Source organism: Heloderma suspectum, chromosome 3 (genome assembly GCF_057233095.1).
Source record: "Heloderma suspectum isolate Gila_16-S chromosome 3, 16-S_ref, whole genome shotgun sequence".
NCBI classification, from domain to species: domain Eukaryota; kingdom Metazoa; phylum Chordata; class Lepidosauria; order Squamata; family Helodermatidae; genus Heloderma; species Heloderma suspectum.
The window spans coordinates 128,163,882-128,180,497 of record NC_139460.1 but is presented as its reverse complement, the minus strand read 5'-3'; the positions used below and the strand labels follow the sequence as shown (position 1 = coordinate 128,180,497).

Here is a 16,616-nt window from a genome sequence, read left to right as displayed (position 1 = left end):
ACATGCTTTGCCTGTGGAAGGTCCAGGTCCAATGCTTAGCATCTCCAGGCTGTAATGCTGGTAAAGATTCCTCTCTGAAACCCTGGAGAGGTACTGCAAATCACCGAAGACAATACTGAGCTGGATGACCCCATAGTCCTTGGTGTCTAAGGCAGCTTCCTACCTACCTTGAAACATATGACCTTTGACCACCCTTGCTCTAGTTACGCAATACATCATTCACAGCAGGCAGTATGGGCAGCGCAAACAGATAACATCAGCATAATCGTCTTGTTTATGAACCTAACCAGGCAAGGAGATACAAGATCAGTAGGAAAGGTGTGTCTGTGTGCCTGTTTGTGTAGTACACATTTAAATGCTTATACTTTTTCCTGGTGCAGATGGCAATTGCTTAACTTGGGTGGTATGGCCTAGAATGTATTTACCTGTTAAATTTCTATCCCGCCTTATCCTCCCAGGAGCCCAAGGCAGCATACATGATCCGCCTCCTCTCCATTTTATCCTCACAATAACCCTGTGAGGTAGGTTAGGCTGAGAGTCAGTGACACCCAGTGAGCTTCAGGTCTGAGTGGGGACTTGAACCCAGGACTTCCCAGTCCCCATCCAGCGCTCTAACTACTACACCACACTGGCAGTATACAGAATTTAAAACAACAACAAGAACAATGAAAAGACAAATATAGGAAGCAGAAAGCCTGACTGCTGTTATTGTGTTAATTAAAAACACACATTCAGGGATGGGACCCCAATATAAGCCAGTATGATGATGGGGCTGAGTGAGATAAGTGGGTGTGGAGACGATGTGCTCCCTAAGATATTGCGACTGCCAGCAGCACCGAGCCTCCACGAGTGAGTGTCTCTGGTGCTTTTGTCTCCTTATATGGTAAAATGATACACAGGGGGTTTTCACTAGGCTGTGAAGGCAGACGCCTGTTTCCACACAACGCAGACGGCTGAGCAGAAATACGAAGAGCGGCTTGCACAGACTGGAGGATCCCCTGGCTAGCTGTGCTTCTCCTCTTCTCTACCGGCAGGTCACTGTGTCAGCCATTTATTAATGGATGTGACTTCCCATCCCAACTCCAGAGGGTACAATTAACTACCTGCCTGTAAGTAGACATCCCTTTTTGTCCCCCCCTCCCCAACCAACAGTAAATCTTTGGAGGTTTCGCTGTAACTGACAAAGGATATGATGCTAGGACAGGGTGTGATGTTGGATAGGTTAGGGCAAGGGTTAGGAGGATAAAGCAACAGCCCTGAATTGCATATAAGATCTACTATACAAGAGGGCTGACCCTCCGCTTTTTTGCTTGCAAATATGGGCTACAGAAAGAGGCTGAGCAGGAATAAATGATTTTTGACTTTGGGGGAAAACGTTCTGTGCCTGGACGTGACATGCGAGCCAGGGGGAGATGGCATTGTGTCAGTTCACATTGAGACCATTTTTGCTACCCAGTGCAATGCCGGATAAGCCCCAGGGAAGATCATAAAAAAGCGAGTGTTCAGGTCGCGGCTTCTTTACACCTCTGCGAACACTTCCTGCTTCCTAGAGCGACAAAGTAGCTCATACATTTTTACAGTAGCAGAAGCACTGAAAACAAAGGCAGCCTTGCCCGTTTGTGCGTTCCCCCCTCTCTTTCTCTCCTGCTCTCCCTCCCTCTCTCTCACTCACACACACACAGTTTACCCCAAATAGCTATAAGAAAGGTAGTACTCTAAAGTGTACTTTTATTTTATTTCAAGATATTTAAATGCAACGTAGAATTTTTTCTGACTTTCTTTGCATTCAGTGTTTGATATCTGCAATGTTTCTTCAATAGCTATAACTGAAAAAATACATGTAAGTTAGTCAACACCTACTTTCATGTCTTGTCAGATTTATTTATTTATAAACATTGATATCCCAGGCTAAGCAAGCATCCAAGGCAGCTTTGTATGTCTCAGGGCACAGTCGTATGCATGGCTGGTTGGGGAGTTGCAGGACTTTTTTTTCTGTCTAAACCTGCAAAGGATTGCATCCTTACTAGACCACTGGGCCACTTCCTTCCCTCTCATTTTCCACCACAATACCTTTGCCTTTGATTCATAGTGTCCTGGATCACTGCACATACCAGCTAAAATACTTTCCAGGGGTTGTTAAAGCAAATGTATGATTTAAACTAGACTGAATAGTTGCCATATTTACCACCTGTTACAATTGCATGGGATCCAGGCATGAAATGAGAGAAATGTTAGACATGTAGGAGAACTGGGAGGGAGGGATACAACCTAGAAAAAGGATTTAGAGTCCCATTTAAATAATAAGGATTACCTCTGCACTTTAGTTCTGTTAATGTGATTTGGGGGGTTATACGCTTGGTGTATAACAGCCTTCCCCAACCTCGTGCCCTGAAGATGTCTTGCACTACACCTTCCACCACCTCAGCCAGCCTGGGCAGCCTGGGAAGGTTAGTGTATAATAACAAAACAGATGCAATAACTTCCTGCACATTATTTCCTCTGTTTATTACCTGCTACTTATTACATTAAACAGTAAGTGGTTTCTCCTTATGCAAAACAACTGCAAATGAACAGAGGATATATTTTCAAAGATGGTATGGAAAGAGCATCTGATTTAAAGTTCAGTATGTCTTACTTCAAGACCGGGAAAATTACAATCTATGTACTATAAGGAACTCAGATTCATGCACAGAAACAGCCTAATGTCACATCTTGGTTCATCCTACTTTTTAAGCCACACATTGTAGATCACAGGAAAAAGAAAAGTTCAGGCAATATTCAACCTACAGGCGTTGAAACCAAGCCCGCAAACCATGCCAGTGCTTCGTTTGTCAGATCAAAGCTGGAGCTGGAAATTCACTGCAATGAAAGCACTATCCGCACATTCTGAACATGCCTGAGTGTGTGTGCATGTGTGTCTGTTTGTGTGTGAAATTGACCAGTGTGGTCTGGCGCCCACTCAAAGGCCAAAGTGCTGTGGACTGATAGAACCACCCATACGCCTCAGAAGTTCACAGAGAGAGCAGGTCAGGATTGGTCTAGCAGGGTTTCTAGTTTTTTAAATGGAGTGCCTATTTTTCTACCATGTACAGCTGGAAGGTCTCTGACAGCGCATGGATCAACATTTCAGGGATGCCTCTCCCACTTCCTACAGCCTTGATGTTTTTCTTTGCTTAGGAAGGCAAGGTGTGTAAGGGGAGGAACCTGGTTTTGATTGGGTCTTTCTAAAAGCCTCCCTGACCAATGAGGCTTCGCATCCTCAAAGACAAAAAACCTCTGAGCTTTTCTTAGTGCCTGCCTCTTGTCCCAAATATTTATATTAAGAAATGTAATACTTGGAGTTGACACGGGTCTATCTTTAATGCAGCCTTCCCCAACCTGGTGCCCTTCCGGTATGTTGGACTGCAACTCCATAATTCTTAGCTAGCTGCCTGGGAATTATGGGAGCTGCAAGCCAACACATTTTTGGAGGACATCAGATATAGGAAAGCTGCTTTAACATGACCTACACCAGATTATCATTCAAACCTAGGTGGTTGTATCTGTGTTGTTGTTGTTTTAATATAAGAACAACATTTTCAGTAAATTAACTAAATCTATCTAAGCTGGTGTGTGTGTGATTTCTGGTGAACAAATTGCTGTTATTTTATAAAATAATTTCAATGCTTCTAGATGAATAATTCCACCCTGTCATCATTGACTGACAATTTTGAATTGACCTGGCAGCAAATGGTCAGGTTCATATCTTCTAAGTCATGCATACTTGGTACTATGTATTTTTGTAATTAATGACTGTAAACTCTACACCAACGTAAGTATTGGTCGGTGGCCAAATGCAGCAAACCACAATAGCTGGAGCATTCCTTTCTCTTCTACTAACTGTGGTTTCTGTTTCCTAGCCAGGCACAAAAGAAACTTTCCCCCAAATTTGACTCTTGATATACCCTAGCAACAATATTATTTGATTCATTTCTGTCAAGTCTGCCCAGGATTTTGTGAGCCACTGGCTCACAAAATCCCAATCTTTCTCTTCAGTTGCTCAGTTTTTCCCATCATCTCCTTCCTCAGCATTTTGAAAGAGAGAAAAAATATCTAATCTGTGCAATGTTAAAATATGTTTTTGATTGTTGACATAGTCAGGCACACACTTCAAGAGATATAAGGTTTTTATTTTACATGCAATAACAAGAAATATAAATTATTAAGAAATTTTTGATATCTAGGTATGAATATATTGTAACACACACATTGAATAGTCTTGTATTTTATTAAAAATTGAAATATAAATAAAAGAAATGGGCTCATCCCAGCTGAGAGGCTTCCTTGCAGGTAGGGATTAGTGGTGGCAGGGACAGAAAGTAAAAGCAAACACTTTTGCCTTCTGATGCAGGGCCAGTATCAAAGGCAGGCATGGTCAGGCACCTGCCGAGGGCCCACACCCCAGCAGGGGCCCACTGGCAAGAGCCTGTTGGAGTTGCTCCGCCTCTTCACCATTGCAGCCTGCTTGTTCACCTGCCTCTCGCTCTGGCCCAGACAACAGTGGTGGTGATGAAGAGGAGGAGCGGTAGATGCCACCGCCTCCTTGCTCACTGGCTCTCTGCCTGTCAAGCAGGCAAGAGGTAGCAATGATGAGAAAGAGGATGAGGAGCAATATCAGCTGGTGACAATGGTGGTGACAAGACTCACTGAGGGAGGAGCCCCATTGAGGGTCTCTTGTCCAAGGGCCATCAAAAACTTGGAGCTGACACTGCTCCTGGGCATTGTTGCTTAAGCATCTGCAGCCATGGGTTGTTTGAATGCTACCCTGGCCATCTGTGAAGCAACTGATGATAGCTCATGAGCGTTACTACTTGTTTCAGTATTATTGACCAGCACTGGCTCTGTGAACTCAGCCAACAGGTTGCTAAAGAAGCTGTGGGCAGCAGAAATGATCTTCACCTCCCCGTCTGATCTTGGAAGCTAAGCAGGGTCAGCCCTGGCTAGTACTTGGATGGGAGACCACCTGGGAATCAGGCTTCCTGCAATGAGCAGGGAGTTGGACTCGATGGTCTTGTAGGTCCCTTCCAACCCTATGAGTCTATAAGTCTAGGAGATAACAGGAGAACGATGACTGGACCTCCCAACATTTCCATTGTTCCTTAAATGCAGCTGCAAGAGGCCTGGATTTGACCATGACTGAGGTGCTGAGGGAGGTATGCTCTCCTCTGTGAGACCAATGGCAGCTAGTGACAATGGCAGTGTGAAGGTAGCCTCAGTGAGGGAGGGGGCCCATTGAGGTGCCTTGCCCAAGGGCCTCAAAAACCTGGAGACAGCACTAGGCCCTTCCATTAGGCAGTGACGTGGTTGCCTCAGGTGGTAAATACTGGAGGCTGTGAGGGGAATTGGTGGAAGCCTCCCACTGTTTTTTCTGAGCACAACCCACCACTGGTATTTATCTGTGTTGGAGGACAGAGCTGTCTGTTCCACATGGGCTGCCCTGCACCCACTAAGCTAGCTTGCTGCATGGTAGAGGACACTGTCCTGTCGTCACCATTGCTGAAGTACGTTTCAACAAGTACTTCTGACAGCTTCTGTACATGGAGGGGGCGGGGGCATCTTGTCCTTCACCTCAGGCAACAAAAAGTCTTGAGACAACCCTGTCCTGCTCCTGGCCATGCAGGCCTCTGATGGCACAATCGCACATTATTTCAGGAAATGCAAGTCCCCAGGCTCACGTTTCATGAGGTGGCATGATGTGGAGGGGGCACTAGGAAGGGCTTAGTCTTATGCATGTTTAGACATAAAAATGCCCTGCCACTGCCAGCATGCCCCAGCCAGCCTTGCTGGGAGTTGCAGGCCTATTTTCCTGCCTAAACATGCATAGGATTGAGCCCTAAGGGACATCAATGGAAGGGAGAGATACATAAGCCCTCCTCCCCTCACTAATTTCCTCCTTGTAAAGCCTCCACCCCCACCCGAGCTTTCTGATTTCAGAGCCTGGTGGGGAGGAAAAGATTTGAAAATGACTTGGATTATTTGCAGGAGGGAACTGGGTGGAAGCATTAAGCACCTTCCTCTTGCCTACTGGTTTTCAAATGCCCACCCCACTCCTGCTTTCATATTACAAGGAAACATGGGGTTAGGAATTCCCTATTTCCTTTGTATCCCATGGTCCCCATTGTACCCCAAAGAGAGTCATGAAGAGCAGGCTGATGAGATGTATTGTATTTCTGTTTAAATTATCATTGTTTTTAAATTTGAAGCTATACAGATACCTGAGCTATGCAAATTTTATGCAAACTGGTCCTCTTTTTTGGTGATAGATTCCCTCTTTTTTTGGCAATTCGTAAGTGGCCACCCTAGGCTACATAGACAAGTAGTCCGACTTGGTATAAGGAAGCTTCCTACATTCCTAATTAGTGGTGGAAGTGTGGTGGATTATGCAATTCTGGGCTTCCATGATATGACTTGTGGTGAGCATCAAGGAGATGGTGTACATTGGTGTGATGGGTGCTCCGCCCCAGAAAAAAACTTCTCTGTGATGGCCCCCATCTGCGGAATGCCCTTCCCAGGGAGATCCACCTGGCATTTTCACTGCATACTTTCAGATGCCAGATTAAGACCTTCTTTCTTCTAGCAGGCGTACCACTCCTAATCTGTTGCTCTGATTATGAACTATACTGCTGATTCTTTAATAGTTTTAATACTTACAACAAAAATATGAAAATATTGTATTTATCTCTTTGGTTATTATTTTATTGCTGCTTTAGTTTTGTTATGATTGTAAGCCTCCTTGAGGGCATCTGCCAGTTGGGCAGCATGTACATTCCATAAATAAATAAATATTAAAAAGTAAATCCATGTTTACAGAAAGGTGCTATGGAAGTTATTAATAAAAATGTGCATATTTATATCTGGACATGGCTAACTACCTTATACACTGCCTTTTCCTGGCAAAACCATTCCTTTCTCCAGTATCTTAATTCCTTACTTGTTTGTATAGATTTGTAGTTTTTACTGGAAAATGGATGAGAGTTCCTGGAAAAAGGACACAAATTCTCCTTAAGAGATGATCAGCAACATTTGTGCCAACTACTGGTAGGGGCCTGAAGAGTGATCCTGGTAGTGCAGTTTGCTCCAGTGTAACAAAAGCAACACTGTAAATCTTTACAGTTTTTGAAACAATAACAAAGATGCTTTCCAAAGCTTCTACTTGCATGGATTTATGCCTACAGATGTTCCAGATACAAATCTTGCTTTGTCTCGTGAAAGAAAACAAAGAGGAAAAGAAAAATTGTACATGGGCACCAATCTAAGTCCCAGGCGTGTCTTACAGTGTCTGTGTGTGCACGCATGTGCACACTTTAAAAAATATGAGAAGGAAAACTAAGTTCCTGTTTACAGCCACAAGAAAGCCCAGGGGTGGGCAACTTGCAGCCCTCAAAATGTTTTGGTCTACAACTCCCATCAGCCATAGCTAGCACAGCCAATGGTGAGGCATGCTTGGAATTGCAGTTAAAAACATCTGGAGGGCACCAGTTCAGGAACACTGCTTTATACAACCCTTTAAATTAAGGGAACTAGTCACTTGAACAGTTTTCTTGAGTTATTTTATTTATCAGTTTTGCACCCTATCCTTCTAGGACCTTAGGACGCCATATATTTAGTTACTCTCCCTTTTAATCTTCACAACAATCCTGTAAGGTAGGTCGAGCTGTGAGACAGTGACCCAATGTTATCCAGTGTCAGGGTGGAAACTGAGCCCATAGGGCCCCAGAGCAGTTCTGATTCTAAGGAAGAACAGCAATCCGTGGGAGAGGAGCTTGCTCATCTCTCACCTCTTACAAGCACAGCAGCTGGCAGAGATTCCTCCTGCCAGCATGCCTGGGAGAGATAGTAACCCTGGCAGCAAGAGAGTGCTGGAGGGGGGCTTGCTGGATACTCGGCGCAGACGCAGGGAGCGGCGACAGATGGAGGGCACCGAAAGGGGGCATAGCACTCGTTTGGCACGCAAACAACGGTCGCGTCCCGAGGTCCCAAGGGAAAGAGGGAGGATCTCTCCCTAGCCTATAAGTTCAGGGTCTTCCCGTGGTTCTCCTTCAAACGGGGACCAACTACCTTACCTGGAGCTTAGGCTACTCTGTTATCTTCCCCCAGTGCTGTTCTTTGCTTAGTCGCTAGTGATTAGTATCTGAAAGAGTCATAAAGTAATAAAGGAATAAAGCCTTGGAAAGAATCCTCGTCATCTGTGTCCTGAGCTGGCTATTGGAGGGGACTGCAAGAGGCAGCTAGGGCGCTCCTGACATCCAGTGAGTTTCATGGTAGAGGGGGGATTTGAACCTGGGTCTCCATGGGCCAAGTCTAATACTCTATCCCAGCCTTCCCCAACCTGGTGCCCTCCAGATGTGTTGGACTGCAACTCCTTTCATTTCCAGCCAGCTGGGAATGATGGGAATTGCAGTCCAACACATATGGAGGTGCTAGGTTGGGGGAAGGCTGGTCTGTGTCACACTCGTTAATCCATACATTTTTAAAAGCCAGCATGATAATGCTCTGGACATTATTTCAGGCGGCTGCCAAAGTCTTTTTTTCAGGATGGCCAAATGCCAGGAAGTGAATCCTGAACATTTTGCTTTAAAAATCCCCGTCCGACAGGGATGAAACACATAAACTGCTCTCTACTCTCTTCCTTTCATTCTGGTGACAGATTAGTTATGCAGTCCCTAATGAACATGTGTAGAACTCTTAGGTTTCCTGGACTGTCAGGCCTGATTGAAACCAGAGTAGAATCTCCATGTTGCATAAACTATCAGATATCAACTCTCTGATAAGAATCAGATATTGATATTGCCTGAGAGTCAAGGGAGATGTTATAAGGGAAACACAGGGCTCCTAGACCTGTATTTTCTTTACCACTTTAATGTGGTGGTTGAGGGACATCTGCAGTGGAGAGTCAGCATGTGAGAGAAGCTGTTTAACCTTTCCACCTCCCATGGTTCTCCCCTTCAGATTCCCTGCTTCCCTGCTAAATGTTAATGCCCAAGCTGGTTTCTGCAACTCAAAGTGAGTCTGAATGGTTGAGAAATGGTGGTGGCTGGCACGGATGGGGCTTGTGTGTGTTTATTTGAAGGGGAGGTCCCTCTCCCATTGAGATAATGACCTGGTTCACACATAATGACAATGGGTTGAGCATGAGTTGTTGTTGAATCATAGGTTGTCGTTACATGTGAACCCTGCACTATGGTTTACCTATGGGCTGTTAACCATGAACAATCCAGAGTTCACAACCCAACAAGTTCTTCCTGGGTTGTTCATGGTTAACAACCCATACTTAAACCACAGTGCAGGATTCGCACATAACAACTACCCATGGTTCAATAACAACCCACAGTTCAATGACAACCCATACTCAACCCATACTCTGGGTTGTCATTATGTGTAAACCAGGTCAATGTGTACTTTAGTTCTCATAAGAATTGTGTTGCTAGATCAGACCTGTATGTGTGTTTGTGAGTGAGTGAGTGAGTGAGTGAGTGAGTAAAAGAGAGAACGTGAATGAGTCTAAAGCCTTATTCAGGCATTCAAAAATGGTTACCATGGAGAGGACATCAGAACACACACACCAACACCCCGAAAACTACAGCTCTATCGCTTGACCTTTGTGTGTTGATGGGGCTGTAGCCATATTCAGCTGATTGCTGATAACAGTGCTCCATGCTATCGGGAACCCCTCCATGCCAACCTGTGGTTTTTCAACACCTGAATAGGGCTTTTTGCAGGGAAAAGACAGAATATATGAGGTGTTCTCTTCTTTTGTTCTGAGTGCTTGCAGTGAATTCAGCAATTCTCTCAAAGTAAAGAATATTAACAATTTGATATTAAAGATCAGAATGAGATGTAGGGTAGTATCATGGACAGAGTGATAGATCTGAACCAGAGCAATGAATCTCACCACGTAGCCTTGGACAAGCGGCCATCTGCCAACCTTGGATGTGGGATAAATTTGTGTGGTTTGCATTTTAATGCAAACTGACCTAATTCAAACTTCCTGAACCAATAAACAAACTGGAACAGAATTATCCTTCAATGTTTGCGCTTCTCTGAATTTTGCAATGCAGCTCTCCTATTGATCGCACCCTTGGTGATCAGAAGCCCCCAAACTCGAGATGTCTGCTGATTCAATGCAGGGCAGGAGGAGTGGCGGAGGCAATCTTCACCTCCCCGTCCTCGTCCCCTGCAGATTTCACTAGATAGACTTTTAGCCCAGCTTTGGAGGGGGAGGGAAGGAAGTGGAGAAGGCTCAGGATAACTCATATCCTGGCCTCTCTGGTCTCCTCCCCTCCCCACCCACTGGAACGCCCCCTTTCCCCCCTCTCTGAGGTCACTGGCAGAGTTATTTCCACACTGGCTGCAAGGGGTTGGGGGAGGAGGGTCAGACCTCTGACTTGCCCTTCCAAGGTTGGAGTACTGTTTCTGACCTCGGAGGGGGGAATCTGACCTATCCTATGTTCCCTGGGACGCTCACCCAAGGACCATAGGATTGTTCTCTTGGAGATTTCATCATATAAAGCAGTATATAAGTATTATTAATTAATAATACAATTATTATACTATTATACTATATTGTTAATAATAAGTAGTATGAATAAATAAATGAATAACACCTCACACAAAAAACTTCATTATCACGATATGCTTTCCACTCTGAAATTCAAGGTTACGCTATTTTAACCTGAAGCTGCTTGTTTTCTTGTTGACAGGCCATCAAAATCCTCGATGTCAAAATGACGGAACGCTTTGACTGCCACTATTGCAAGGAAACCCTGTTTGGCAAGAAGTACATCTTGAGGGAAGACAGCCCCTACTGCATCAAGTGCTATGAGAGCCTGTACTCCAACAGCTGTGAGGAATGTAAAAAGCCCATTGGCTGTGACTGTAAGGTACCTTGGATAAACATTTTACTGATCTACTTCTTGGATCAGATTTCCTGCATTACACACAGGCTCTCCAAGAGGTATCCTAAGGCCCCTGCCTGAATAGAGGGGTCTGGGAGACAGACACAGGGTTGTAGCCAATGTTAATCCTACTTACAGTAGACCCATTGAAATGACTGGGACTTAAATTAGACAAACATTGGATACAACCCATACCTTGTTCAAATGTTTCACCATTAACTGGGCATTTTCTCAACTCCAAAAATAGGGCTTCTTATAACAGCTGGTCCATACGTTCCATTTCTCCTACTCAGAGATTATCTGGTTGGCAAAAATTTCTTTCTTTCTTTCTTTCTTTCTTTCTTTCTTTCTTTCTTTCAGTCAAGCATTTATTAGCCATGGCTCTCAGAGCATCCATGGCGGAAAATAAAATCTAAAAATAGAATAACATCAAAGAACAGCAGTTAAAACCAAGCATAAAATAAAACACAGCATAAAAAAGCCTGGGTAATGAAAACCATTTTCCCCTGGAATTAAAAAGGAAATAAAGACAGCAGGAAGGAAGTGATGATACAAAACAGGGCACTATGATGGAAAAAGGCTCCATCTCTGGTCTCCACGGCTTGACTTCAATTGGCAGCAAGACATGGAATAGGTCCCCTGAGGCTGACCCCAATGGCCTGGCAGCTTCATCTTGTGGAAGAAGGCAGTCCTTTAGGTATCCTGGTCCCAAGCTGTTTAGGACTGCAGAAGTGCAATGCAAGAGCTTATTTTGCCACAAGAACATGGCTTTAGTAGCTGCACCTTCTTTCTCTCCTAGTCAGGTCTGGTTTAAACATGAGGCCAAAGAATATATATCAATATCATGGCATGCATATATATTGATATCGATATATATGCATGCCATGCAGTGCTCCATTCATCAGGCATCTTGTTTAAACTGGGCCCTCAGCTACTGTACATATTGGTCCGGTTCACACAATCACCACGGCTTCAACAACTCTCAAATAACCCAGGGCCTGTTGTAGATTTATTGGAGGGTTGTTTCCCCCTCAAACAAGCCATGATGGCCAGGTTTGGATGACATGACAAGCCATGCCCAAGTGGGTAATTAGGCAAATGGCACCTGACCTGGTATGCACTGGCACACAACTTAAACAAGCCACGCATACTGACTAGGGGATGCTGGGAGTTGTAGCCAACACGTCTGGAGGGAACTAGGTTGGGGCAGGCTGCTGTAACATGTAGCTCTACCTTTGGGGCCAACAGGATGAGGAAAAGAGTCATGATTAGGTGTTTTTATTGGAGCAGCAGCACTGGGGAAAGAGGGCTTTAACTCTTTCCTGTGTGCCATTTCCCCGATCCAAAGCAGCCCCTGAAGGGGGTGGAGTGGGGTAGGGGACAAATAGTCATGATAAAGAACAAGAAAACAGTCCTAGGGGAAAAGGTTCAACCCCTTCCTCTCCCAGCACTATGGGTCAAATCCAAATTGGAGCTCCAGTGGCTGCTTTAAGGAAAAAGTAACCATGTCATCACAGATCTCTCACATCTGGTGGCATTTGGCCCCAAGTCCTTTTTCTTCTTTGTAATCACACACTTCTAACAAATCAGTGGAAAATGCCCCATAGGTGCTTCTAGTCAGGTCTGGGGGCAGAACTCTATTAGTAAAAGGTATCGTACTCCATATGTACATACCTCTCAGAGTGATGGGGAGCAGCATGAAGAAGAAGCCATTTTTTAAAAAATTCCAAACCTGCATGTGCAGATTCCCTGCCTTGACAAGCAGAAAGGGGGTAGAGTTCTTCCCAGAGTTCCCTTTTGACTAAAATCGTTTTAAGCCCTTGGGCACTTTGCATGTGTTGACACTGAAGGATCCCTGAGCTTGGCGCAGCTTCAACAAATCTCAGAGCAAGGAATTAATCAGCTAAACTTTTCAACCCAGATGGATGGATTTGGAGGAGTGTAGGTGTTACCAGATCTCTCTCTGTTTTTTAAACAAGACCTTGTACAAGGGCAGATAAAGTATATGATAACATTTTATATGCCAGAAGACGGCTGGAGTTCTTTTTCTTGTGAAGGATTAGAAAAATATTTGTGTGGTGGTGAGCCGGGAAGAGTGTGTGTGTGCATAGCATACACACACACACACACACACACAGAAGCTGACAGTAGTGGCTTCTTAACAGTAACAGGAGAGAATAACCAAGCTGATGTGTGCTGCTGTACTATTGCCTTTGTAATATTGTCTTTGGGCCCATTCAAATAGAGTCCTCTCCCTGCAGTAACTGCTAAAACACACACTGCCATGTGGCAGTATTCCATAACCACTGCTCACCACGTGGCTGTTCTTGATGGCACAGGGCAGCCTTCCCCAACCTGGTACCCTCCAGATGGACTGTAACTCCCATCATCCCCAGCCAGCATGGCCAACATGCACTTACTCTCTATGCTGGCCTTCCTCGACCTGCTGCCCTCCAGATGTGTTGGACTGCAAATCCCATTATCCCTAGCAAGCATGGCCAGTGGGAGTTTCCTCCTCCTCAGATTTCTTCCTAAAAATCCCTAAAGTGCTTTTTAAAACCCCTTTAGTTTTAAAAGTCCAACAGTCAACGTCCATCGTGCACTTACACATGCCTAAGTCCCATCGAAGTCAGTGGACGTGTGCATGCATAACTTTGCAAAGGATTGCGACCATTGCACGGTTCAATTCGCCATTCTGGCTGGCCACTGTGAGAAACAAGATGGCGGACTGAAAGGACCCTCTGTCTGATCCAGCAGGGCCCTTCATATGTTCTTTTGATAAACAAATGCCTTTAGGCCAAGTGTGGGGCCCCCGCCCTCTTCTGGATAGGCCCATGTAGCAGCCGTGGTGGCAATGCTTATGCATGGAGAAGACTTGTGCACCTAGGAGCAGTTTGTCCTAGAAAGTTGCTGGATAATTAAACAAACTAGCTGACAGGGATTTCACCATCTCCAAACATTCTAAACAGGTCTTGAGAAAACTTGGTTCTGTTATAACAGTAGAATTGCCTTAAATGGATACAATATGCTTGAGTCTCCAGCATTCAGAGCTGTTGGGAAGGGGCAAAATAGGGGAGGATTAGCTACCCTAGTCTCCATTGGTATACGGACACTTCAGTTCACATTCTGACGCCTTACTAACTGTTTACATTTCCAAATATTCTTTTTGCAGTTGTCAAACAGGCAGTAAGTACATTCCTCCTAGGTGAGTCAAGGATTTCAACCAGAGATCTGGAATGACCTGGGACAGCTTTGAGTTACAATATTTTCATGAATAGTTTTTCTTACTGATGGAGTATTTTAATGGCCCAATAGGTACAGATGGTTATACTATTTGTAATTCAGTGAGAAGTCCCATAATTGACTCGCCTTTTATATGCACTGTACTGAGATTTACTATATTTCTATTTAAGTTATAGCAATTATTTCTAAATTTGTACCTATATATATCTAAATCAGTATGTGCTAATTTTATGCAATTCTTTGTCCTCTTTCCCCTGCTTTTTTGGTGATTCATTTCCTATTTGGGGGTGATGTGTAAGTGGCTATCCTAATCCCATTCTGTAAACCAGCTGTTTACCTGGTTCAACCCAGTTTACCTACATTACATCTAACCATTTCCTCAGGGGGTTGGACTCGATGGCTGTGTAGGCCCCTTCCAACCCTACTATTCTATGATTCTATGATTAATGGATAAGACTCAGGAAGCTTATCTTATATGGTGTCAGATCATTTATCCATCTAGCTCAGTGGGGCCTCCTCTTTCCGGCACCCATTCTCCTGGGTCTCAGGTGGAGTTCTCTCCCAGTTCTGCTGCTTGAGAAGACCCCCTTAGCTGGAGATGGCTGGCACCGAACCCAGGACCTTTTGCATGCGAATCATGTGCTTTACCACTGAGCTCCAGCTCCTCTGGGATGCTGCCTACATAACACACACTCTTGTTTTAAAATGGTGAAAATCAGATTAGAGGAGTGTGATCCTTCTGCAAGGTACCCTTAATGCTGAGTTGTGTTTATATAATGCAGGCAAAAACACTGCCGTTACAGCACTGCTTCTCTATGCCATTGCACCTGCTGACTGTTGGCTTGGAGGGCAAAAAAGCTTTAAAAAATACTCTCTACCAGATTTCCCGCCAACCCTATACAATTAAAAACAGATGGTCGTTCTTTCCTTTCTAGCCAAACTCCTCTTTCTGCTGTGGATCTGACTTGAACCATACTGCCATACATAAAAATTAGCATATGCAAATAGTATGCAAATTTATGTTCTCTTTTTTTGATGATGCATACATATGTGGCCACTCTATCAGTGTGGGAAACTAATATTATAGTGCAGCCTTCCCCAGTGTAGTGCCCTCCAGCATTAGGCATGCTGGCTAGGGCTGATGGGAGTTGAAGTCCAAAATATCTGGAGGGCACCAGATTGGAGAAGGCTGATATTATGCCTAACCCTAACAGAAATGGACTCATTGTAATCACCAAGATTTATGTTAGATTTTTGCTTGGCAAATTGGTGGGTAAATTTAGATCAATTTGAATACAGACTCTGCCGCTGTTATCCTTTGATTACCCAGTCCTTGTGTACATTGCAGGCTAAGTATTAAGCATGCTTTGTGGTTTGGGATTTCTACAGGATCTGTCCTATAAGGACCGGCACTGGCACGAAACCTGTTTCCACTGCTTCCAGTGCAAGAACTCACTGGTGGACAAACCTTTCGCCGCAAAAGAAGAGCACCTTCTCTGTACTGAATGCTACTCAAATGAATACTCCTCTAAGTGTAGTGAGTGCAAGAAGACCATCATGCCAGGTTGGGACTTCTCTGCTTTGGGGACTGGGGTGGGCATTAGGTGACCTCATCCAAAAGCCTTCTGAGACCAATTAGGAGTCTCTTCAGCAAACCACATTCTTGAACCTTTTATTTGCCATCAAAGACCCTCGTGGAACTTGTGCGTTTGGCAGTCCGGTGGCTCTTTAACAGGAATGGCTTTCCGTTCTTATCAGGTTTCTTTGTGCAATAATACCGCCACAGGACTATATTTGGGACAGCTGGGATATAGGGTGTGAAGCTCAGGGACACCTTTTGATTTCAGTTATTTATTAAAATGCCTTTAGACTACAGTTCAAAGCCGGGAATTGACTTCAAATAAAAAAACACCCTCCAAAAAAGAGAATCAAAATCAGAATCAAACCAACACTAAAATACAAATACAAAATGTAAAGCTTAATCCCTTTAAAGAGAAACACCTTACATCCCTTCTAGAAAAATTGGCAAAGACAGCCCTCTCCTAACCTCATGTAAAAGATTGTACAATTAGGGGCTATCACTGAGAAGCCCAACTCCTACCTGTTGCTATCCCAACATGGCATTAGGATGGGCCAGATGACAGAGCCTGTGACTAGACAGTTGGTGAGTGGGCTCATATGAAGGAAAGATGGTCAAGGAATGAGGTCTCCAGGCCATAGAAACATTAAAACCAGCACCTTGAATTAGGGTCAGAAGCAAAGTCACAACTGCTGTAGAATAGGCTGAATATGTACCTGCCTCCTGACATCTGACAGGAGACATGCAGCTGTATTCTGCACCCATAGAAGCTTCGTCTTCAAGGGCAGCCCCACGTAGACTGCATTGCAGTAATCAAGCCTGGAAGCTAGAGAGGCATGAATTAGCTTAGCAAGGTCCAA

At 44.4% G+C, this 16,616-nt stretch overlaps 1 protein-coding gene across 2 annotated transcripts in view; it reads left to right on the top strand.

Moving 5' to 3' along the window:
* The first annotated feature begins 938 nt into the window (after nucleotides 1-938).
* Nucleotides 939-16,616, top strand: part of FHL2 (four and a half LIM domains 2) — a 31,333-nt gene continuing 15,655 nt past the window's right edge. The window contains exons 1-3 of one of the 2 annotated variants that reach the window (XM_084844484.1): nucleotides 939-1,109; nucleotides 10,740-10,919; nucleotides 15,567-15,741. In XM_084844484.1, coding sequence (XP_084700610.1) covers nucleotides 10,764-10,919; nucleotides 15,567-15,741 — 331 coding nt within the window. In that variant the 5' untranslated portion in view covers nucleotides 939-1,109; nucleotides 10,740-10,763. The remainder of the gene's footprint in view (nucleotides 1,110-10,739; nucleotides 10,920-15,566; nucleotides 15,742-16,616) is intronic. The other variant, XM_084844485.1, reaches the window with a different exon arrangement.